Source organism: Trichomonas vaginalis, chromosome I (assembly GCF_026262505.1).
Source record: "Trichomonas vaginalis G3 chromosome I, whole genome shotgun sequence".
Lineage (NCBI taxonomy): Eukaryota > Parabasalia > Trichomonadida > Trichomonadidae > Trichomonas > Trichomonas vaginalis.
In genome coordinates, this window is record NC_067203.1 from 9,452,899 (window position 1) to 9,477,854 (window position 24,956).

At 31.4% G+C, this 24,956-nt stretch overlaps 10 protein-coding genes and 1 non-coding gene across 11 annotated transcripts; 3 read left to right on the top strand and 8 right to left on the bottom strand.

The window, feature by feature from the left end:
- Positions 1–1,276: 1,276 nt before the first annotated feature.
- TVAGG3_0957850 (uncharacterized protein) lies at positions 1,277–3,023 on the bottom strand (the record flags this gene model as incomplete). The annotated part of the gene is made up of 1 exon (XM_001582779.1): positions 1,463–2,617. One exon carries the CDS (start codon positions 2,615–2,617, stop codon positions 1,463–1,465), a length of 1,155 nt encoding a protein of 384 aa, XP_001582829.1.
- A 278-nt stretch (positions 3,024–3,301) lies between these two features.
- TVAGG3_0957860 lies at positions 3,302–3,373 on the bottom strand. The gene has a single exon. It is a non-coding gene; the product is annotated as a tRNA-Cys (tRNA).
- A 500-nt stretch (positions 3,374–3,873) lies between these two features.
- Positions 3,874–4,827, bottom strand: TVAGG3_0957870 (uncharacterized protein; the record flags this gene model as incomplete). Its single annotated transcript, XM_001582778.1, has 1 exon — positions 3,874–4,827. One exon carries the CDS (start codon positions 4,825–4,827, stop codon positions 3,874–3,876), a length of 954 nt encoding a protein of 317 aa, XP_001582828.1.
- A 770-nt stretch (positions 4,828–5,597) lies between these two features.
- TVAGG3_0957880 (VPS9 domain family) lies at positions 5,598–8,077 on the bottom strand (the record flags this gene model as incomplete). The annotated part of the gene is made up of 1 exon (XM_001582777.2): positions 5,666–8,077. The coding sequence occupies one exon, from the start codon at positions 8,075–8,077 to the stop codon at positions 5,666–5,668; it is 2,412 nt and encodes an 803-aa protein (XP_001582827.1).
- Positions 8,078–8,924: 847 nt separating this feature from the next.
- Positions 8,925–11,483, top strand: TVAGG3_0957890 (armadillo (ARM) repeat-containing protein family; the record flags this gene model as incomplete). The annotated part of the gene is made up of 1 exon (XM_001582776.1): positions 8,925–11,483. The coding sequence occupies one exon, from the start codon at positions 8,925–8,927 to the stop codon at positions 11,481–11,483; it is 2,559 nt and encodes an 852-aa protein (XP_001582826.1).
- Positions 11,484–12,015: 532 nt separating this feature from the next.
- TVAGG3_0957900 (large subunit GTPase 1 homolog-related family) lies at positions 12,016–13,598 on the bottom strand (the record flags this gene model as incomplete). Its single annotated transcript, XM_001582775.2, has 1 exon — positions 12,036–13,598. The coding sequence occupies one exon, from the start codon at positions 13,596–13,598 to the stop codon at positions 12,036–12,038; it is 1,563 nt and encodes a 520-aa protein (XP_001582825.1).
- Positions 13,599–14,491: 893 nt separating this feature from the next.
- On the bottom strand, positions 14,492–16,222 carry TVAGG3_0957910 (Ankyrin repeat family; the record flags this gene model as incomplete). Its single annotated transcript, XM_001582774.1, has 1 exon — positions 14,492–16,222. The coding sequence occupies one exon, from the start codon at positions 16,220–16,222 to the stop codon at positions 14,492–14,494; it is 1,731 nt and encodes a 576-aa protein (XP_001582824.1).
- Positions 16,223–16,423: 201 nt separating this feature from the next.
- Positions 16,424–17,398, bottom strand: TVAGG3_0957920 (protein of unknown function (DUF3447); the record flags this gene model as incomplete). Its single annotated transcript, XM_001582773.1, has 1 exon — positions 16,424–17,398. The coding sequence occupies one exon, from the start codon at positions 17,396–17,398 to the stop codon at positions 16,424–16,426; it is 975 nt and encodes a 324-aa protein (XP_001582823.1).
- Positions 17,399–17,827: 429 nt separating this feature from the next.
- On the bottom strand, positions 17,828–18,526 carry TVAGG3_0957930 (assembly abnormal protein 6-related family; the record flags this gene model as incomplete). The annotated part of the gene is made up of 1 exon (XM_001582772.1): positions 17,893–18,519. The coding sequence occupies one exon, from the start codon at positions 18,517–18,519 to the stop codon at positions 17,893–17,895; it is 627 nt and encodes a 208-aa protein (XP_001582822.1).
- Positions 18,527–18,909: 383 nt separating this feature from the next.
- On the top strand, positions 18,910–20,481 carry TVAGG3_0957940 (polynucleotide 5'-hydroxyl-kinase protein; the record flags this gene model as incomplete). Its single annotated transcript, XM_001582771.1, has 1 exon — positions 18,910–20,253. The coding sequence occupies one exon, from the start codon at positions 18,910–18,912 to the stop codon at positions 20,251–20,253; it is 1,344 nt and encodes a 447-aa protein (XP_001582821.1).
- Positions 20,482–22,565: 2,084 nt separating this feature from the next.
- TVAGG3_0957950 (cyclin-dependent kinase inhibitor 2C-related family) lies at positions 22,566–24,941 on the top strand (the record flags this gene model as incomplete). Its single annotated transcript, XM_001582770.2, has 1 exon — positions 22,566–24,578. One exon carries the CDS (start codon positions 22,566–22,568, stop codon positions 24,576–24,578), a length of 2,013 nt encoding a protein of 670 aa, XP_001582820.1.
- Positions 24,942–24,956: the final 15 nt, after the last annotated feature.

The following is a 24,956-nucleotide window of genomic DNA, read 5'->3' on the forward strand; positions in this document are numbered from 1 at the left end:
TTATCATCAAACTCCTCAGACTACTCCTCAAACTCCTCAAATTATCCTCAGACAACTCCTGAAACTACTCCTCAGACAACTCCTCAGATTATCCTCAAACTCCTCAGACTACTCCTCAAACTCCTGAAACTACTCCTCAGACAACTCCTGAAACTACTCCTCAGACAACTCCTCAGATTATCCTCAAACTCCTCAGATTATCCTCAAACTCCTCAGACTACTCCTCAAACTCCTCAGATTATCCTCAGACTCCTTCTCAGATTATCCTCAAACTCCTCAGATTATCCTCAAACTCCTCAGACTACTCCTCAAACTCCTCAGACTACTCCTCAAACTCCTCAGATTATCCTCAAACTCCTCAGACTACTCCTCAAACTCCTCAGATTATCCTCAAACTCCTCAGATTATCCTCAGACTCCTCAGACTACTCCTCAAACTCCTCAGATTATCATCAAACTCCTCAGACTACTCCTCAAACTCCTCAGACTACTCCTCAAACTCCTCAAATTATCCTCAGACAACTCCTGAAACTACTCCTCAGACAACTCCTCAGATTATCCTCAAACTCCTCAAACTACTCCTCGGTCTAATCCTCAGACTCCTCCTCAGATTATCCTCAGATTATCACTTTACATATATATATCGATAACTAAATAATTACTTATTATATTCTTTATTTTTTTTAATTTTAAAATAATATTAATATATCTTTCTACGTTTAATGATGAAAAGAGAAAGAGGAGTAAAAAGAGGAAAGAGAAAAGAAAGAGAGAGAGAGGAAAAAAAAAGAGAAAGAAAGAAAAAAAAAGGACGGTGATAATTTTGTATTGTTTTGTTATTCGGCCGAATGGCGGGTACGAAGTACCCGCCATTCGGCCCCAAAAATGGCGTATTATTCTATTTTTAAACGGTCATGGCGTAAAACCGTCGCATCCCTATTTCAGAACAGCCTTAACGGCTAAGATTTAGGAACAATGTTAAGTATCAAAAAGAAAGGAGGTCTGATATAGACAACATATATCGTTGAAGGTTGAAAAAATCTCTAATATTTGAGCCCAAAATTTCAAATTTTAATTTTTTGAAAAAAGAGGCCACCCGTATGTACGTTTAGTTGAGAGGAGGAGGATTATATTTTTGAAAGGGTGAAACATTATGAATATGTTAATTATATAATAATATGTATTATTATAAAAAAGAAAAATAAAGCACGTTAAAATTTTTCTTTCTTGATTTTTTACAAAATCTACTTAGAATTATGCAAAATATGACTAAATAATTATAAATTTCAAGTTAAATTTTAATTTTGACAAATAATTTAAATTTCAAAATATCAAGTTCAGTTCGACTATGTATGTAGTAATTCCTCAATAAAGTGCCAAAACCCTATTAAAATATATGAACATTTTCAACATTTTAATGTTTTTATTTAAAAATTTGATGGAATATGAGCTTCAAACAATTATTATGTAAATAAAAATAATTTAATTTTCCCACCTAAGCTCATCTTTTGATTTGAAAGTTGTTCCAAAGTACTGGTTGTGATACTATTTAATGATAAGTTGAGTTTATCTTCATTGGATTTCTTAAATTCATTATTGCTTGCAGAAATAATTTTTATCAATTCACGATTTTCATTTGAAACTTTTATCAATTCTGCCTTGGAATTTTTAATATCTTCAGACAATTGATTGATTTTAAATTTAAGAATTTTCTTCTTTTGCTGTTTTCTTTCTAATCTTTGCTTGAGATCGAAAATTTGTTCTGTGAATTCCATAATTTCATTATTATTTGCAGCATTCAATTGACTTTGCTCTATTGACATCTTCCGCAATTCTGCTTTGTATTTTTTATTAGCCTCAGATAATTGATTGTTTTCAGCTTTGAGCAATTCATTTTCTTTAATTTCATTTGTTAGTCTTTGTTCGAGATCTAAAATTCTTTCATTCGATGTTGGCTCGATTTTTCCAGAAATTTGCTTCTTAAGTATCTCGATAGTTTTAACTAGTTGTGCATTTGTTTTCATAAGTTCTTGAATTTCTTGATCTTTATGCTCAATTATTGATTTTAATGCATTTCCTTCTGATTGAAATTGAGATGGTTCAACCTTGATTTCTTCATTTGTTAAATCTGAGTTTTTAACTTCACGATCTTTACTTTGAAGAATTTCAAATCGGGCATCATAGTCAATACTATGAGATCTAAAGAGTTTTTCTTGGAGTTCATTTATATTTTCAATAAGTTGAGTTGATGATTCATCAACTGCTTCGAATACTGCAACAATGGATTCATTTTTAGGATCTTTCTTCAATTGATTTACAATTTGATCTTTTTCTTCAGCTGGATTCTTGCTTTGCTTAAATTTTTCATCAACTTTTCCAATAATATCTTTTATCTTGTTTTCTAATTCTATATCCAAGTAATTTTCATCAACAGATGATATATCTTTGGATTTTATCTCGTTATTCAAATTTTGAATTCGTTGCTGATAATCTTTAAACTGCTTAATCGATTCTTCAAATAAAACACAATTTTGTGCTTTAATCTCATTGAGTTGTTCAATTTGCCTTTCTTTTTCTCTAATGCGCATTTTGATCTTTCTTTCATTATTATAGAACATGGCTGCGGTATTATCTTTGAATTTTCTGTTTCATTTTTTAATTTGTCTATCTCAGCTGTTAACTCTTGGATTGCTGTAATATAAGAAATTATATTTTGAGCATATTGTAATGTTTTTTGATTCAATTGTTCTTGAATTTTTATTACTAATTTTTGAATTTTTTCTTCCAATTGAGTTTTATCAAGATTATTGGCTTTAGAACGATAAGCTTTATTAATCTCCATCAATTCTCTGATTTTTTTATCTTTTTCCTTTATTTTCTGAATCAATTCGTAATTTTTTTCTTCTAATTCCATATTTTCTCTCAAGGCACCTGATAGTACTCTTTCTTTAACTTTTGTAACTATAGATGAAGCTTCATTTGAGCGAGCGCTCCTTTCTAGTGGTGAACTCATAGCTTATAAATTTGAAAATAATTTTTGACTTTACAAAGTATTGAAAGAATAAAAACTTTCTTTCAAAATTTGCTTCTCATATAGAAGCTTTATTGTTTTTGATTCGTCAAATAACATGGTATGTTCGGTTTCCAAACAATATCCAAGTGTATCCAATTGGACAGATCTGTTTTTCCGCTTGATACAAAGATTTTGACGCATTCATAATTATGCAACTCTAATTACAGATTGAATATATGATGATAGTATGATCTTTGTTTGTTCAGTTTGCATAAAGAGTTAAAAATAAGGGGTCAAGCTGGACTCGAACCAACAACCCCGGGATCTGCAATCCCATGCTCTTCCATTGAGCTACTACCCCGTCACGAAATTTCTCATTTCGGTGTTCTTTTGATTAATATTTTGCACTTTTCACGATTAATTCAGCAAAAACTTCTAATTTCTGCGATACCTCTCAATTAATAGATGAGTCTGAGGGCTTTCTCTATCACCATCTAATAAGATTTATCGGAAATTCTCCATAACAATATGTACCAAAATCTGATGCACTCTGTAATGTGGGAGTATTATATTCATAATACGATTCTTTAATCTGCTGTATATCCATATTAATCATAGTATATTAAATTTCATTTTATGGTATATTTATTGATGGTCAATGGAAAAAAGTAAGTTTTATAGGAAAATTGATTTATATCATCGCAATTCAAACCTAATACATGATCCGTTTTGTACCAAGGTATCATGCAACGCTTTGATTGCGCACAATCTTCTTGAATAAACTTATTCTAACTCTCCTATATTTTTCTGCAGATCTGTTTCCAATTTTAATTTTCTTCATTTTTTATATGCATGATGCTATTATTTTTCATTATCATCAGAATCATCACTTGATGCTATTGCATTTTGCATAAATTTGAACTGCTCCTTGAGTAACTTGAATTTTCTTTTAAATTTTAGATTATCTAGTTTAAGTTTCTCATTCTCTTTCATAAGCTTATTATTTTGTTCATGAAGTTGTTCCGAAGCCTCCATTGTGTTGTTTGCGTCTTCATTGGTTTTCTTACTTTCATTATTCTTTTCAGCAATCAATTCACTTTTTTCTTTTGAAACTTTTGCCAATTCAGCTTCTTTATTTTTAATTGAATCAGACAATCGATTGTTTTCAACCCTGAGAATTTCATTTTCTTTAATTTCATTTGTTAGTCTTCGTTCGAGATCTAAAATTCTTTCATTGGATGATGAATCATTTATTTCGGAAATTTGCTTCTTAAGTATCTCAATACTTTTAACTAGTTGTGCATTTGTTTTCATAAGTTCTTGAATTTCTTGATCTTTATTCTCAATTATTGATTTGAATACGTTTTCTTCTGAATGATGCTCAGATGTTTCAATTTTAATCGGTTGATTTGCTGAATCTAAAATTTTAATTGCATTATGGCTTAGATTGTGATATCCAGAAAGTTTTTCTTGATTTTTGTTTACATCAAACGTTTCTAAAGGTGTAACAATGGACTCATTCTTAGGCTCTTCCTTCAATTGATTAATAATTTTGCCTTCAACAGGGTTTATACTATGCTTATATTTCTCGTCAACAATTCCAACAAGGCTATTTAACTTCTTTTCTAATTCTTGATTCAGGAATACTATTTTGTTAATCAAATTTTGGATTTGCTGCCGATATTCTTTAAAAAATTCAGTATATTTATCAATCGAAAAACACTGAATATCAATATTCTCTTTCAAGGCAGTAATATTATTTTGTTTTTCAATAATGTTTTGTTGGATCTTTTGTTTATCAAGGCTTGTTTGCATTTCTAACTCTAAACATTCAATTTCATGTTTTAGCTTGCCTTCTTGCGCTGCTAAGGCCGAAATTAATTTATTTTTTTCAGTTATATGACTACAATATTGTAATACTTTTGGAATTTTTAATTCTAATTCTTGAATCAAATTTTCATTTAATTGGGGTTTGTGCAAATTAATAGCTTGTAAATGAAGAGTTACATTCTCTTCTTGCAAATTTTTGATTAAAATATCTTGTTCGTTTAATCTCTGACTTAATTCAGCATTGCGTCAATCTAGAATCATATTTTCTCTCAAGGCGTTAGCCAAAGCCCTTTCTTTAGCATTTCGAATTTCATTGAAGCCATGGTTAAAACCTCTTGTATTTGGTCGGTACATGAAGTTTTAATGTTTTTTTTTGTGCAAAATAAAAGTGCCATAATAAAATTGCGCTTTGGATTCCTTTCGAGACTCTTAATATCAAAAATTGAATGCTAAAATGAGAATTGTTGTTATAGCCTTCACCTTGAAGCGATTTTTTGGAGCTTCATGTTTAACGAAATCCAAAAATTATATTAAAAACAGTATATACATATAATATCAAATCATAATCTATAATTAGATATGAGCCTTGCCATAGCCGGACCGTAGACCCTTAATGTCAAAAAGAATCAATTTTAAAATTATATCATTGTAATATTTTCCTTCTTATATGAAAAACGCTTTGGTTAATCACAGATTTTTTTCGTGAATGAATGAAACGACTGTTTTCCATGGATGACAAAGAAAAAGATGATTTTGTAAAGGAAAAGATTTAAAATATATTAATACGCGAAATATATAAAAATAAAAAATTAATATAAAAAACTTACAAGAATGGGAAAACGAAACTGAGCTTATCAATCAGCACCATTACTTGTCTTATTGCCTGTTCCTGCTCCTTTGGTAAGAACACCATTGATTCCTCCAAGTGCATGAACATGAAGTGCGAGACGTATTTGAGGAACGAATAAATCGTGTTATTTCCTGTTGAGAAAACAGCAAATCCGAACAGTGGATTCAAGTCGTCTGGTTGAGGAAGTCCTCCAATTTCAAGAATATATATTCTCCTCAGGAGTTCCAATGACCTGGAGAGGCACTCGATGGCGGCATCAGGGTTCTCAGCTTTGATCGCGTTTTCGATTTCTTGGATGGCAAAAGTGAAGAGAGGTGGGAAATCGAAAAGTTTGCTGACTTTCGGAGGAGCTTTTGACATTTCATTGAGAGCTTTCCTTCTGTTTTCGTTAATTGTCTTATCCCTGTCGACAAACCGGGTGCTCTGCTTCATGAAAAGCTTCAATGGAATGTATGACATAATATATGAGTGGAGAAGTTTCGCAACGCTCTTGTATTCGCTGGAAAGATTGTTGTCTCCAAGGAACTTTTTAAGTTTAGTAAGCGATTCGAGGAGAAAACTGTCAAAAGTTCCTTTTTCGCAAATTACGTCGTAATGTACCTTGTCTGTGAGGTCTTTAAGCACACTCTGGTCCTGTTCAAGGAACTGCTGAAGGATAATATCATGGTAGATCGGTAACCATAAGTCTGTCTTCGATTTGAAATTTTCGAGTTCCTTCTTAGTATCAGCGATCTGTCTTTCGCCAAGTTTGATCAATGTCATGCTGCACTGGGTATAGTTCAAGTAGTTTCTGATGATTTCTTCGAGGCCTGGAGTAATTTGAGAATCTTCCGTTTCTCCAGCGGCCAAATTCAAGTAATGCTGGAGGTAGATGTACTTCTTGAAGTCCCTCTGCAACAAACAATCGTTCATTTGGAAGTTCAGCCATGCATTTATTGTTGGAGGGCAGTTTTCTCTGTATTCCAGGTAGGAAAGTAGCTGGTAGAGGGAGTTGGAGCATGCTGATTCCTGTGATCCGTCATTTGATACCTTATTTTCAGGGAATTGTGGTGATTCGACAAGAAAATCTGGAAGATTCCAATGTTCGAAGCGGAAGAAGACATAAGGAGTGGATGAGCCAATTGGGAAATCACTTGCTATCTTTAAAAGATCAATATGAGCACGAGCTGTTGTCAAATTGACATTTCTGACAAGATATGCAAGAGAAACAACATCAGGAACCGAGAAAAGAGCCAACACGTAGAATATTCCAAGGTTGTTGATGAAATCTTGCAGTTTGAGGCCTGGAAGGTTCGGTTTTGATGAAGGTAATTTGATGAGAAATTCTCTGAAAGGAATTGAGACAAGGCATTCAACGTTTGTCAGGCCATAACGATCAGCTGAACCAGGATGAAGGATTAATCTGAATGCCTGAGCGATCATTTGAATAACACGTGCAGGACCAAGCGGAGACTTGTCGAAATAGAACGTAGGTGGAAGTACTCCGTATACTTTTGGTAATGAAATGGCTGGAATGATGATGGAATCTAATAAGATGATTTCAAGACGTTTGATCTTAGTTTCTTCATCGGAAGCAAGATCACTGAAGAGATAAAGGAAATATCTGACATCTTCTGGGAATATTGAGAAGTTTTCTTCCATGTTTTTGAGAATTTGACGAATAATTACAGAAATTTTCTCAAAAAGCTCTTGATTTCTGCGTGTTTTGATGTATTGAACAAGCATTTCATCACGAACTGCATCGATGATGATAGTTTGAAGTGATTTCTGTAAGAACAAGCGAATGTCAGAAGAATGAATAAAAGCTTTAATGCAATCAAAGAGCCAGTGCTCTCTGAAGTTGTCGTAAACATCGGGAGGAAGATTTTTCGCAATTTCAACGAGGAATTTAATATAAGCAATTTTCAATTCCTTCGTGAAGAGATGTCCAAAAACAGCAGGTAAAGTTGAGCTAGCCATGAAATCTGATAACTTCACACCATCAGGGAGGAATGGCTGAACACCAAAATGCTTTTGAGTGTCCAACTTTGCCAAAAGTGGTGGCATGTCATTAAGGCATTTGTAAAATGCTTTCATGAATTTAGGAAGCTGTGTGCGATAATCTGGAATTTGTGCAATTTCGAAAATTTTATCATATACTGTAATTCCTTCTGGTTTCATGAAAGGAAGCTCCATAAATCCGCGATAGTTTGATGTGGTCATGCGCTGGAAGTAACCAGCACGTGAAATATAACAGGCACTTTGATCTTGTAATTCCTTTGCTTTTTCAAGAAGTTCTTTTTTCATTCCTTGGAGCTCCTTTCCAAGGTGTTCCTTGAGAGCTTCCACTTCATGTACTTGTTTGTGAAAGTCTCTCATATCTCTACAAATTGCAATCGAAGTCATATTAAATTTTGAGGAAATTTTGCAAAAAATATAGATAATTATATTGTTTATCAATCATTTAGCATTTTAGAAATATTAGTTCGGAAGATTTTGTGAAATTCATTTTAATATGACATCTTCAAATTTTGTAGAAACTAGTATGTAATTAGTCAAAACAGCTATCTGTAGGAAAATTGGAGGAAAATGTGAATTTTTTTCTTGGAATTATTATAAAACCACATTTTTTGAATTTCACACATTACCAAATTCAATATTTAATGAAAAGATATTTGTTGGTCATATGCAAAATTCCATTATTGAGAAAATTTCAATTCAATTTCATCAGCAAATGTTATATGAATCTAAAAATGACATATTTGCATACGCATATCAATTTACATTTAAGCGCATATACATCTGATCTCATAATGCATTTTTTAGTCCACATTCAAATAATCTCAATTTAAAAGGCAGTTTAAGTGCTTCGATCCTATCATCAATATAGAGTGACAATAATTGTCATATCACAATATATATCCTTCTGCACTAATTTATATAATGTGTTTATTTACTTTGAATGAAAATAAAGCGATTTATAGAGGCGGTAAAAATCGATTTTAGGTATATAATAACCATATTGATAAACATTATTAGTGATGGTTTAATGATTTACGATGTTTTATAGTTGTTTTTTCATCCACAATTTAATTTTTAAGTAAATGAGTAGCTCCGTATCTCATAACTTAAGTTCAATATATATTTTGAGATTCATTCTAAAACCGAGGATTAGATATACAGCTTGATGTTTAACATCAATGTTGGTAATTTTTTTCAATTAAGAAAAGTGACATTACAAAAGTTTTTTTTTATGATCAATAATGAACAGCTAGAATATGCACTTAGAACAATAAATTCTGATCAAGAAAATATACGAGAAAGTTCAAACAAGCATTTGCAAGAACTATTACAAGGACCTTTACTTCCAATTATTGAATCAATTGCGCTTCTTATTGATGCACACTCCACGGAAACAGAATTTGTGCGAATATGCGTTGTCATGATTGGTCGAATACTCAAAATCAAATACGGACGTTATGCAATTAAATCAAAAGTTTGGTGCAGCAGTAATAACTTAGATTTTATTCATCAAACGATATCTGCATTACTTACAAATGACGATCAAGTGATTAGACAAACAAGTGCTTTCATCCTTGCTATATTTGCAGAAAAAGAAATTCCAAATGGCTACTGGCAAGATTTTTATGAAGTTATATTTACAGAAATGCAAGCCAAGGAGAAAGGAGCTCTTGCTGTCATTGGAGCTTTAAATGTCATGAATGAATTAAACCAAATAGAAACATTTATAAACTCAAAAGGTTTTGTTCCATTTATTTCAGAATATAACCCTGATTTCGTTGACATTTTACAAAACACATTTGAAATAACAACAAATTGGATTCAGGATAATGATGTACCAATTGATGTGAAAATTACATCATTGAAACTTTTTGGTAATTTTTTCAATTTTTTTGAATTTTACGTAAATGAAATGGAAGAAGTTCGAAAAAAGACTTTTGTTTCCCTTTTATCATGCCTACAATTAGAAAATGATGAAGTTCATAAATTGGCTGTTTGGAATTTATGCAAAGTAGTAAGAAAATGTTACTTCACAATTGACACTTTTTTGCCAGAAATTATTAATTTTTCTGTTTCAGATTTTGAGTCAAATAACAAAAATAAAATTCTTAATGTTATAGAACTTTGGATAGAAATTGCATCGACAGAGATTGAAGTTTCGGAATCTCATAATTACATTGAAAGAAGCTATGAAAGTCTTTTGCCTTTTTTGATTCAAAATATAAGGAATTTTGATGATGATAACGATTTCGATGATTTTAATGAAGATGATTCAGTTCACAAATATTGCCAAATTTTATTGTCACTTTTCTTTAATATTTTACCTAATATTATTGGTCCTATTTTATCAGATATTTATTGCCAAAACATTTCTTCATCTGATCCATACGATCGCTTTGCTTCTTTACTATGTTTATCATGTTTAATTTCAAATAATACAAAATTAGAATCTGATGAAAATGATGATGCTTTGATGAATTTTTTGCAGAGTTCTGTTTCGACAGTTTTGGCACTTTGCTATGATGATAATGTTAGAGTTTGCGAAAATAGTTTATGGGTTTTGTCATTGATGGTTAATTATTCTAACAATTTGATAAATATAGAAAATATAATTGAAGTAGTTAATAATACTTTACAAAAAAGTAATGAAATAATAAGAGAAAGAAGTTTCCAATTGATGAAAAACAAACTAGAAAACAGTGAAGATTATGATGCATATTACGAAAATATTTGTGAAATGATATTTACTTGTTTGAATGACGACAAAAATAGAAATGATTTTGTTTTGACATCATTATTTGAATGTTTATTTACATTTATTGAAAATTTGTCAGAAGAATTTGACATTTCAAAGATATTTATCAGATCTAAAAATTATTTGTCTGAAGAAGTATCAGATGTAACAAGGAAAAACAGAGAATTAGTAATTTCTTTCTTCATGGCAGAATTCTCAACATTTGCAGTTAGATTTACAAATCCATCGAGATATAATTTTGAAATTCTTTTGTATGATATGATAGATATCGTCAGAACAACTATACAAAACATGACAGATCCGAATATTTTGATCGAAGGATTGAATGCTTTGTCACTCTTTGTTTTATTGATCCGAGGTTTTGAAAATATTGTCAATTTTGCGGATTTGACATTTCCTGTTATTTCTGATATTTTGTCACAGGAAGAAAACCCGAGTGTTACTTCGCGTGCTGCACTTTTATTATCAGATACTATTATTTCTGCTAAAAAATGTCCGGACGAAATTTCAGGAATGTATGAAGCTGTAACAAAACTTTTCCACGCAGATAACACAACTATTGATGATAAAATCAGAATCATTACTTGTTTAAGTTCTCTTCTAATGATGGATTCAAGTTTTTGTTATTCAGTTTCTAGTGATTTTCTTCCTAAATGCTTGGATTTAATGCGGACGAAAGTCGACAGTGAAGATGATACATCTTTGTTAATTAGAATTTTCATTTGTTTGAGTGACTCATACAGAAAGTTTATTGCAATCATGTCAGAAGACATTGAATTCTTAGATTTGAATTTGAGGCAATTTGCTTCTGTTTTGGATTTATTCTCGAAATCAATGCCTGTTTTCAATGAATCATATATTTGGAAATACATTACTTATACATCATTTTTAGTCACAACATTTGGAACTTCTGTTGGTGAAATGCTGCAGAATTCTGATGTTCCTAGAATTCTCATGTATTTCAACGAGAATAGTCAAGATGAAAAGATAAGAAAAACAAGTTTCTCAGTTCATCAAATTCTCATGAAATCATAAAATATATTGTTATTATTATACTAAAATACTATCTTTATAAAGCTATTTTTAAAATACTGACATATTTAATAAACACGAGTTAAAACTTTATCTTTGAAAAATGCAAAACATAGTTTTATCAGCTCAATTCATCAAACTAGGATATTTAAAATCTCTTGGATAAAATCTGCAGTTTTGCAATGTTTAGCATGTAATAAATGTAATGTTTATTGAATTATCTTACGTCGCAACATCATGTATTAACTTATTTTCGCTCCCAGCCATGTTTCATTTTTCTTGTTCAAGATAAACGTAGTGGCTCTTTAATGAAAACACTACCTTTAAAGGTCATCAAATTCACGTCTACCAGTAATAAATGCCTGCACAAAACACCTTTATTTGAAACTGTGCCAATATAATTTTTTGAGAAGAAAATTTTGGAAAATATACGATCATTTTGATCTTCTTTTCTGACTTCCAATATAACACAAATATTCTTTTATTCTATAAAATATTGTGATATAAATAAAGATAAAGATATAAAAAAGAAATTGCTTTATAATAAAAAAATCTCTATTCTAATGATGTAATTCTTACAACACCACGCTTCTTTGGGTTTGGATACTGCATTGGCTTCTTTTCCTTCTTTTCAGGGATAGAAGACAAATCAGGTAAATCTATGTTTGGAAGTTCGACTTCTTTGGGTTTTTCTTCCTCCTGAGGCTTTTCTTCTTCCTCTTTATGTGTTTCTTCAGCTGGTTTCTGCTGTGATGCTTTCAATTCTTCAGGAGTTAGTGGTTGTTCGACAGATTTCAGACGAGTTCCTGGTGGAAGTTCGCAGTGGATGAGTTTTCCATCGCAGTAATCCTTGAGAAGGAATCTTGCAGCCCTTGCGTCATCAGGAAGGCCAAGACCTTTCGTCAAACCTTTGACTTTTGCAATTCCATTGAGAAGTTCCTCGTAATCGACTGTTTCTGTCTTGAACTGCGTACCGTAGAGAAGGTTGAATGCTTTGGCAGGAAGCCTTTCAGCAATAATCATGGCCGGGCCGATATGATCTGTCATGTGGTCGATGTTGATGACACCGTTGCAAAGCATGGCTGCTCTGGACTGTTCGAATAACGGGAAGACAAGTCCGGGGCAATCGCAAAGTGTAATTCCTTCTTCTTCGATATTAATTGTTTGAAGGTGCTTTGTTTTGCCTGGTGTTGAGCTGGAACGAACACAGACACGACCAACAGCGGAGTTGAGGCATGAGGACTTGCCAACGTTTGGAAATCCGACAAATCCGATTGTAACTTTTCCATCGCGGCCTGGGCCAGCTGCAAGAGCCTTAGCCTTGAGGATAAGCTGTCTTGGTGTAATAAGGTCGTCGCCTGGAGCCTTTGCGGATACGAATTCGAACTTAAATGGAAGATTATGAGAAAGTTCTTCAAAATAGCGAGCCCACTCTTTACGAATTGGTGGTGGTACGAGATCGCCTTTGTTGATGCATATAAGAATTGGAAGCTTCAATTCGTTCATGTATAAAATAAAATCTTCGCAGAAGAATGAAAGTGGATCACGAGCATCGATGATATAGACTGCAACTTGGGAACGCTCGAGAACGTGCCATAATTCTTTCCATACTTCTGGGTTCTTTTCGAATGGAGATAAAGTAACATTTCCATCTTCTTCGATAATGGAAAGAGCGCGACGCCATTCGATAAGTTCCTTGGTTTCGGCCTGGTGGAGCTCATCTGCTGTTGTATTTTCATCCCAATATGGACGACGAGGAATACGAAGACGATGCTTAAGACGCTCTTCTGCTTCGATCTGTTCTGGTGTTCTGTGTAATGCGAGATATGCTTCTTTTGTGAGTTGTGCTCTGTCGACAATTCTTACTTGACCACGCATGGCTGTGAATGTTTTGCCATTAAGCTCTGCATCTGTAACGAAATCACCTAATGTGTAATCATCTGTCATTGAACGAAGTCTATCTTCTGGTCCAATATAAGAATCTTCAACAAGATATTTCGTTGGACCGTGATTTCCCTCACCTGGTGTCTTACGATGTTTCATACGGGAGTTGACAAGTGCTGCGCCAAAGCCGCCATCTCCTCCTTTCTTCTTGCCTCCTTTCTTTTTTCCAGACATTGAATTTGGAAGACAGAAACTCTTGAGAATCAAAAATCTTGTCATTGTAAAGTCGGTGTTTTTGCCATTTTGTAAAGTATATTTTTGACAGTTAAATTTATCCACATATCAACAATATTTTCGGACTATCATAAATGATTAGCCCAAAAGTCATATTAACAATATGTAGTCCCGCAAAAAAATACTTTATTTTGTTTAGAAAAAAAAATCCTAGGGATATTCTTTCTAAATTATTGCATATCCAAATAGATATATTCAAGGTAATTGCATTAATATAGAAATAAAACTTCATATGCATCATTGTTGCATCATTCAAGAAGCGTTTAACTATCTTCAATAGTTAGATATCTTCGAAAAAAAAAATAATAACTCAGTTTTCAAAAGACAATACTACAACTAATAATTCAATTTCACATTAATGATAAATATACACTCAGACTCATTCCTCAAAATTTAATATTCTGCATCTCACGAAATTACGCTCCAAATCCATGTATATATACAGTAGCAAAATTGAAAACTGAGTGAGAAAATTTATCTGGACTACCTTTGGATATTAACAAAGTTCCGATAATTATATTAATATCCAGCTTTAAGGATTTCAGATTAATATTTTGTTTTCTTTTCGCGTTTTCTTGAAAAAGCAAGAAGTTAATTCGAATTTAAAATTGAACTCATTCTTTTGATAGAAGATTCTGGCAATAATATAAACATATTCAGAAAGTATATTATACGCCAGAAAAGCAGTATGTAACAATTCAATATTTCAAAATCTCAGAAATTTCAACCAAATATCATTACATCTATATATGCACGCATATTCAAATCTAACAAAAATTCATCTGTATCTTCTAGAGATACTGGATTTAAATCTAACAATCTTTAAAAAAAAATTAAAATTTTATCCTTGTAAGACACCTTAAAATAAGAATTTCCGTGATTTCATTATTGCTATAATATAATGCAACATGAAGAGCAGTGACTCCATTATTATCCTTTTCATCGATATTTGCATCATGTGAAATAAGAATTTCTGCTGTTTCTGTACTATTATTACTTGCCGCAAAATGAAGAGCGGTTTTCCCATCATCATCTTTTGCATTGACATTTGCACCATGCGAAATAAGAAATTCGGCTATTTCTTTATTATCATTCAATAATGCACAATGTAGAGCTGTCTCTCCATCTTCATCTTTTTCATTGACATTTGCATCATGTGAAATAAGAATTTCTACTGTTTCTTTGCTATCATTCTCTGCAGCACAATGAAGAGCTGTTATTCCATTATTACGTTTTTCATTGACATTTGCACCATGTGAAATTAGAAATTCGGCTATTTCTTTATTATTGTTATATGATGCATAATGAAGTATCGTTTCGCCATCTTTATCTTTTTCATTGATATTTGCACCATGTGAAATAAGAATTTCTGCTGTTTCTTTACTATTATACCATGCTGCTCTATGAAGAGCGGTTTTTCCATCTTCATCTTTTTCATTGATATTTGCACCATGTGTAATAAGAATTTCTGCTGTTTCTTTGCTATCATTCTCTGCAGCACAATGAAGAGCTGTTATTCCATTATTACGTTTTTCATTGACATTTGCACCATGTGAAATTAGAAATTCGGCTATTTCTTTATTATTGTTATATGATGCAAAATGAAGGGCAGTTATACTGTCTTTATTTTTTTCATTGATATTTGCACCGTTTGAAATTAGAAGTTCGGTCGTTTTTTTACTATTATTTAATACTGCGTTATGAAGAGCAGTGACTCCATTATTATCCTTTTCATCGATATTTGCACCATGTGTAATAAGAATTTCTGCTGTTTCTGTACTATTATTACTTGCCGCAAAATGAAGAGCGGTTTTCCCATCTTCATCTTTTTCATTGACATTTGCACCATGTGAAATTAGAAATTCGGCTATTTCTTTATTATTGTTATATGATGCATAATGAAGTATCGTTTCGCCATCTTTATCTTTTTCATTGATATTTGCACCATGTGAAATTATAAGTTCGGCTATTTCTTTATTATCATTCAATAATGCACAATGTAGAGCTGTTTCTCCATCTTCATCTTTTTCATTGACATTTGCACCATGCGAAATAAGAATTTCTGCTGTTTCCGTACTATTATTCTCTGCAGCATGATGAAGAGCTGTTCTTCTATTATTATCTTTTTCATTGATATTTGCACCATGTGAAATAAGAATTTCTGCTGTTTCTTTACTATTATTCTTTGCAGCACAATGAAGAGCTGTTCTTCCATTATTATTTTTTTCATTGATATTTGCACCATGTGAAATAAGAATTTCTGCTGTTTCTTTACTATTATTCTTTGCAGCACAATGAAGAGCTGTTCTTCCATTATTATCTTTTTCATTGATATTTGCGCCATATGAAATAAGAACTTCAGCAGTTTCTTTACTATTATTTATTGCTGCAATATGAAGTGCGGTTTGTCCTACTTCATCTTTTGCATTGATATTTGCACCATGTGAAATTAGAATTTCAACTGTTTCTTTACTATTATTTATTGCTGCAAAATGAAGTGCGGTTTCTCCATCATTATCCTTTTCATCGATATTTGCACCATATGAAATAAGAATTTCTGCCATTTCCTTACTGTTAATGAATGCTGCTCCATGAAGAGCGATATTTCCAGCTTCAGACTTTACATTGATATTTGCACCATGTGAAATGAGAGCTTCAGCTGTTTCTGTACTATTGTGCCATGCTGCAATATTAAGTGCGGTTTTTCCACGTTCATCCTTTTCATTGACATTTGCACCATGCGAAATAAGAAGTTCAGCTGTTTCTTAATTATTATTTAATGCTGCATAATGAAGTGCTGTTTCGCCATATTTGTCTTTTGCATTAATATTCGCTCCATGTGAAAGGAAATTTTCCCAAATTGATGAAATATTAAACATTGTTGAATAAACGAAACATTGGTTAATATCAGTTGTTTGATCGAAATAAACTAGAAATGAATCAAGATTATTATAAATCAGGAAAGATTTTATATCAATTTCTATATTATATTCATTCATCAAAAATGTAACAAAATCAATGTTGTGTGAAATAATTGCATAAATCATGCATTTTTTGTCTGGGTTTTGATGTTTCAAACATTCACTCATGATCTCTGGATTTCTTCCTAAAAATGATAACCTTAGACATTTTTTAGTTATTTCTGAGTCAAATTTCGTTCTTAATAACTTGAAACAATCAACTGCTCCATGGTAGCAACATAATTCAAGTAATGAATATCCTTTTTTAGAATATGGATATAAACTACTGACAAGTTTTTGATCTTCATCAAATTCTTCGCTTTCCGTAAATACAATGAATTTTTCTTTGTTGTTATACATAATTGTTCTGTAAATTGTATTTCCTGAATGAATATCGAAATCTTCTAATTCAATTTCTCCAAAACCACGAGTTCTGTCTAATTTAATTCCATATTCTTTATAAAACAAGTAGTTAGGAATAGTTTGAAGATCTGTTACCCTTATTACATGATAATCATCGAAAATGAATTTTGCAAGTTTTAAGTATGAGTTTGAATAGCGGTTATTAAACGGAATAATGCACAAAATTTCCTTTACAATATATTCTGGGCGATATTTCTTTGAATCAATCAGTTCTGTTTTGATCATCTTATAAATCTCTCTTAATTCTTCTTCTTTTTCCGTTTTTAACTGATACAATGTAATATACGAATCAATGTGGTATTTGTAGATACTTCTCAATTCAACGTAAGTGTCATCATGAAAGTCTTGATTGGACATTAAAAAATTTAAACGTTATTTATTTACAATCCATATTTACAAATATCTTTGTAATTAATCATGAAAAAAATATTTCATATATGGAAAACAGCCAAGATTATATTTCGGATAAAATAATTATTAAAAAATGCAGTGATTATGAAAATTGTGTACTGAAAACAACTCTAAAACTTGATATATTTCAAATTATTTCATGTTTCAAATTAGATTTCAAACATGATAACTTTCCAAGTAGATTCAATCAAATCCTATGGTTCGGACTTGCAATATAAGGTATATTTGGTTCAAAGTCCTGCTTTTAATTCCAACCACACTATATTTTTGCCGACATTACATGGCATCGTTGACATTGTCATTTCAAATTAAAACCTACTTCATGAAGCGAAAGTAATTGGGAAGGTAAATAGCGTGGGAAATAAGAAAATAAAATAAAACATAAATTATAAATTTTTAGTAAATAGAAAGCATTGGCTTACGTTTTATCGAAATAAGTATTAGTTTTGAGCAATTTCAGAGTTAAGCTTGAAGTCTTGTAAGATCTTTGGATCTTGGCGTCTGATTCTCTTAATGAGGTCCTTGTATTGTGTTCTTAATGCGTTGTCACGCTTGCTCAACTCGTTGTAGCGTGCTTGGCTAACTTTTCTGATGCGTTCTTGGTCAGCACCAACAAGTTTGATGTTGAAGATTTCTGTAGTGCATAAATCGAGATCTTGCTTAATAATCAAGTGGCAAGCATCTTCTCCATCAGGAATTAAGCGAGCGTTGTATCCATTTTCTTCAATATCTTCGTTAATCTGACCAAGGACCTCTTGTAAAACATTAGGGAAATCATTGAAATCGATATCGAGCTCTTGCTCAGCTTTAAAACTTTCGAAATCTTCCTTCGACATTTCTCCTTCATATAAGAAGCTCAATACATCTTTTGAATATAATTGTATCTTGATAGCTTCAGCTTCGTCTTCTGTTTGCTTGAGATTGACAACGATTGAGAAGTTTGTATATTCATCTCCTGGTTCATCCTCTTCAGCCTCTTCAGGAGATTGATCTAGTCTGTTTTCTATTGGTACATCTTGGTCAAAAAAAAGTTCAAATTCTTCATCAACTGCTCCAGGAACGCTCATACTCAATTTTATGGAAAAAATTGATATCAAAAATTAAATTTCTGGAATTTAATGGTAACTTTGATTCCATAGGAAATATTTCCCGAAAAACATAATTAAAGTTCCGAAAAATCGCTTTTTCTTATTTTCAATTTTTTTGTGCTCATTTTCTTTGTTCTGTAGCATCATTAATCCACATGCAGACATTGAAATATAATGCATACCATTTTGTTCATCTCTGATAATAGTTTGCCATTTCATTGAATTAGAAAGATTAAAGTGTCGAACTGAATGCATTAAGTTAAATGGCACAAATCACAAACAATTTACTTAACAGATTGCGAAAATATGTAATCAAAGAGCTAAATATTCTTGATAGTACAAAACGTCACTTTTTTATTCATTCAAAACATGAGTGATGAAATTCATGACTTCAATCGTGGATCTCATTCATTCTATGGTATGATGAGAATAACTATAGTCTCTGGGTCTCCAATATTGAATGGTGCAACATTATATAAAGGATTTATATCTGATATTTTTGCACCAGTCTACGGACTTCCAATTACATTCGAATGCACTGAAACATTCAAAATGAAAATAGTTCCACTTCAAGAAGACGCAATTTCGAAGAGAGAATATTCTTTTTATTTTCCAAGCAAAATACCAGAAGGTTTTGAACAATTGAGCAAATGCATATTCTATTCTTCAATCAATCATGGTGCCACATATCCATTTGAACTTAGGCATCACATAGATTCGATTTTAGAACAAAAACCATCAAAATTTTTTATAGTAGGAAGTAAAGGTGTAGGAAAATCAACATTCGCAAGAGTCCTTGCCAACAGAATAATCTCAAAATACAAAAATGTCGCTTTTTTAGACATTGATCCGGGCCAACCAGAGTTTTCTTTACCAGGATCAATCTCATTTTCTATGTTATCGTCATTTATTTTGGAACCACCTGAAAAACATTCGAAATACTCCGATATTTCTTATTATTTTGGCGGAACTTCGGTTGCTGATAACATTTATCACTTCGAGAACTGCTTAAAAGAAATAGTACAGCATATTCCACCAGATGTATTTGTTATTATCAATTCTTTTGGCTGGATTGTTGATCTTGGCTTCGAATTACATCAAAAGTTTTTAGAATATCTCAATCCAGAGCATATAATCATGCTTACTAAGCCAGCAGAACAGTTTACGCCTATTAGAGATGATATTTTCGTTGCTCAAATTTATCCAAAACAATCAGAGTTCGATATCAAGCCAAAAGACCATAGAGACCTTAGGATAACCACATACTTTACAACCACAAGAACTCCGGTCTCTTTACAACAACCAAAATCAATAAATCTTCGTTCAATCAGAATTGGCTTTGTTTTGGCAGATGTGGCCCCAACAGAATCGTTAACGGCTTTAAACGGTTCAGTTGTTGCTCTTTGTCTGGATAATAGGAAATTTGCCAAGACAGATAGACTTGTAACGCTTTTGAGGGACATTCCACCACTGCAATGCATTGGATATGGTTTAGTTCGCGCCATTGACAAGAGAAAAGGAATTTTATATTTAATAACAGATTCATCACCAGAAGACTTTAATACTATTGTCATGGGAATTGTTCATACTCCTGTGCATTTATATCTCGATACTCCAAGGTCTGATCCAAATTATCTCGGAATAGGAATGAGAGAAAGCGCTGGAGCATCAACAGAACCACTTAATCTTAAGTCTGAGCAAGTGTTTGAATAAATTTTGTTTGTTTAGAGTTATTTTTCCAAAATTAAATTTTAAAGTATCCGTTTCCTTAAAACTGGAGCCTACCAAGATCTTAAATTTGAAAAATTCGATGCTAAACTTGAAATCATATGATTCATTCAGTTACCATTGTGATACTATTTCTTTTAAACCAATACAAAATATAACTTTTCCTAGTAATTTAGTAAAATATAAATGAATTTTTTTTACTAAATTCTGAAAATTAGAATACATATAGCTTTATTTATACTTAAATATCAAATAGTTACTTTGGTTCGTATCACCATATTATTTTGTTTTGCTTTTATTATATTAAGATCCTCTAAGATTTAAACATGGAAAAGATTTAGCAACCATAGATAAGTAATAAAATTAACTGCTTAGAATCGAATTTTGAACATGATTTATATTTGAAATTATTTAATCATTGACTTTTCGGCGATTTAAAAGGATCAATCCACAGTACAATATAACTAAAATTGATATGTGATAATAGTTTAAAAACGATTAAGAATTGCAACCAAAAATGGTCAAAAATAAGTCACAAAAAAAAGGTAGGTCAACAAAATCGTAACGATGCTTTCTTGATTTTGGTAATGGATTTAGACTATGTAGGTACTCGGTAACTAATAGACGAAGAATGGAAGAAAACTGCAAGAGCGATTTCGAGGAAATATTATTAAAATTAACATTCGATTCTTTGACCTGCAAATAAACATATTTGTACTGTTAATCGGTTTTACAGAATAGATCTTGCGTTGTTGTATGTTTTGAAAAAGTATCTAGAATTTTTCCTAAGATACTCATTTTGCGAGATAAAATGATATACTATCTACTAGACATTTGTGTATTGCATCCTATATGTGGCTAGTAACTACAGAAATTGTAGTTTCAGGAAATTTGAATACATTTGGAATTCTAAGAAACACATTGTAATATTGAGCGTCTCCTATTTCAATATACCATATTGATGAAAATATAAGTTCATGTAATCTGTCCTTAAATATGCTATCTATACTTGTGATAGAAACTCAATTTCACCATAAAATATGAGAAAATTCCAAACTGTGAAATAAAACGAACATATTCACATATGAGATAACAACCATCTATATTAGGTTTCTCAATTCTTCATTTAAAATTCCAAAAAAAATTCAAAAATTTGAAAATGGAGAGAAGAAATACGAATTTTCCATGAAAATTTGCAAAATGAAAAATTTTTGGAATTACAAACATTATTTATTTTTGATGCTTGTTCCAAAATTTGTCTTTTTACCCATATCTGATATGAATATTTTGGATTATTATTATAATTTATTTTTAATGACATATTTCATGATATTCATATAATGGTTTGTTTTAGGGAATGAATGAGAATATATTTATTTAAAAAAAGAGAAAAGGTATTAGTATAGATTTTTATTTGAGCGTATTTAAAAGGTTCTATTTCAAAAACTTTATGTAGTTTGCTTTTGTAAGCAACGTAAAACAACATCTTCAAGTTATTTGTTGCAATTCGGGGATTAATCGAGAATTTTTGCTGTATATTAGTTATAAATTTGTTTTTAGTAGATAAATTCGTCATGTTCCCGTTTGTAACTCATTTTGTTTTTGCTTTATTGATGAAATTTCAATTTGTTGAGTGAATATCGACAAATTTGTTAAATCTTGTTTTAAGTGCAGCTGCAATATTTAGAGTCTATTAATTATATCTAGACTTTCAGTATTTTGCATTATTTTTATGGTTGAGGTTAGAACAATCGCCTAACTAAGTAACGCATGTATGTAAAATGACTTTTTCGCGAAAACGGTCTTGCAGATTTTTATGAGAGTAAGATATCAATATATACAACAATTGAGGATTAATTTTATTGCAGTGGCTTACGATTTTCATCGTTCAAAGTATCGGGGCAGATTATTAAATTTTAAGCTATACAATTTCCATTGTAGAGCTTTATATTTTGAAAGAATAGAACGATTGGATATATTCTTGTTAAGTATAAATGACATCGATTTTAAATTGCATATATGTCAACACTGTTTCTGAAATTAATGTAAATACAAAGTAATAAATTACTATGCATGAAGAAAACTTCAATTTCTCTCCACAATTAAGAGAAATTTGGAGTTTTATTACTGAGAAAAATCCGCTTGAAGTTGTTCATGAGAATTTTTTTTCCTTGCGAAATAACGTATTTTTTGTTGACCTACCTTTCACAAAAATATGAAATTTAGTTAGCCAATATGATTTAATTAAAGGCTGCGAAAAAAAGTGCAGTTTATTCGTCAATTTTTTTCTCCCCATTATGAGTTCTGACTATTCAAAACAATATGCTGATTTTATAGGGGCGCTTGAAAAGCTCTTCCACATAAAATCTAATGAACCTATCGAAGATATGTGCAGTATAATTACAAATACTTTGATTTCGAAGTATCAACTTACAATAAATCAACTTACAAAGTTAATTCGTGAAGCAATTAGATACAATTATGCATCTGGAGCGAATTATGTCAAAATACTTGAACAGATCGGGGCTGACCTAACCGGAGTTTCGGATTACCATTTTGAAACGGAGGGTTCGATTAAATTTATAGTTATGCATGATCAAATTGATAAGTTCAAGGAATATTTAACTCAAAATTCAATATCTGGTGATATTTTTCTCAAAATTCCTAATTTTGTGTACAATGCTTATCACTATCTAAAATTTTTTGCAGAGTTATCACTAATTGAAGCATGTGCCTACTTTGGATCTGTTAACATTTTTTATTTCTTGATTTCGAACCAAATCAGTGAAATAACTGAAAGGTGTTTTAGCTACGCAGTAATTGGAGGAAATCAAGACATCATTAACGAATGCTTGAAAAAACATAAAATGGATATTGATTGTCTCAGAAGCATTATAAGAGCACACAATCACGAATTGCTTGAATATGTTTTAGATAGAGAGATATTCGAGCTTGATGATTTATATGGTGAGGATTGGGGAAAAGCAGGGAATTGTATGGGAGATGCAAATTATAGACCTATTTATAAAGATATCATCAGATATCAAAACCTTAATGCCGTATTTCTTCTATTCAAAAGGAACAAATATTACATCTTTCCATGGGGTGCTGTTTTTCCGCAAACAATAGATATTTTCAAAAACAATACATTTTCTAACAAACATAATCACACTAAATGTGAAATTATTTATTTTGCATGTAAATCGAAAAATTCTGATATTTGCAGATTATTACTTGAGTCATACAATCAAAATATAGTCAACAATAATGAAGGAGATGATGAATGTATTTCACATGGTATATATATCAGTGAAAAAGATAAATATAGAAAAACCGCCCTTTATTATGCAGCAAAATATAATAGTAAGGAAACAGCTGAACTTCTTATTGCACATGGTATAGATTTCAGTGAAAAAGATAATGATGGATATACCGCTCTTCATTTTGCAGCACGTTATAATAGTAAAGAAACAGCCGAACTTCTTATTTCACATGGTATAAATATCAATGAAAAAGATAAATATGGAAGAACCGCTCTTCATATTGCAGCAATTTATAATCGTAAAGAAACAGCCGAACTTCTTATTTCACATGGTATAAATATCATTGAAAAAGATAATAATGGAGAAACAGCTCTTCATCATGCAGCACGTTATAATAATAAAGAAACAGCTGAACTTCTTATTTCACATGGTGCAAACATCATTGAAAAAGATAAATATGGAGCAACCGCTCTTCATCATGCAGCACGTTATAATAATAAAGAAACAGCTGAACTTCTTATTTCACATGGTGCAAACATCATTGAAAAAGATAATAATGGAGCAACCGCTCTTCATCATGCAGCACGTTATAATAATAAAGAAACAGCTGAACTTCTTATTTCACATGGTATAAATATCAATGAAAAAGATAAATATGGAAGAACCGCTCTTCATATTGCAGCAAGTAATAATAGTAAAGAAACAGCCGAACTTCTTATTTCACATGGTATAAATATCAGTGAAAAAGATGAATATGGACAAACCGCTCTTCATCATGCAGCACGTTATAATAATAAAGAAACAGCCGAACTTCTTATTTCACATGGTATAAATATCATTGAAAAAGATAATAATGGAGCAACCGCTCTTCATATTGCAGCAATTTATAATAGTAAAGAAACAGCCAAACTTCTTATTTCACATGGTATAGATATCAGTGAAAAAGATAATGATGGAGCAACCGCTCTTTATTATGCAGCAAAATATAATAATAAAGAAACAGCCGAACTTCTTAGAGTACACCTGAAAATCTGCGACATTTTTTAAGAAATTTCTCAAATTTTTTTGCAGATTTCCAGGAACCCTATTCTAAAATTTAGGAATCCTGATATTTTTGAATTTGAGAGCTTTCAAAAGATCCCCTTCTTAAAGCATGCGAAGAAAGAAATCTCGAACTTATTAAATCTCTTATTAGATTCTAAACAAGTAAAATCTTTAGATGAGCCACTCTTTCTTGCATTAATTAATGGTTGTCTTGAAGTTGTTGAATAAATTATCTCTGTCGGAGCTGATAAAAGAAGCAAAGGATAAAGATGTCGAGACTGCTCTTGATGTTGCAAAAGGTTCTGTGAAAAAATACTTATTGGAAATAATATCTGTTGGAGTTCAATTATTTGTCTTAAAAATTACATTTAATGAAGATAT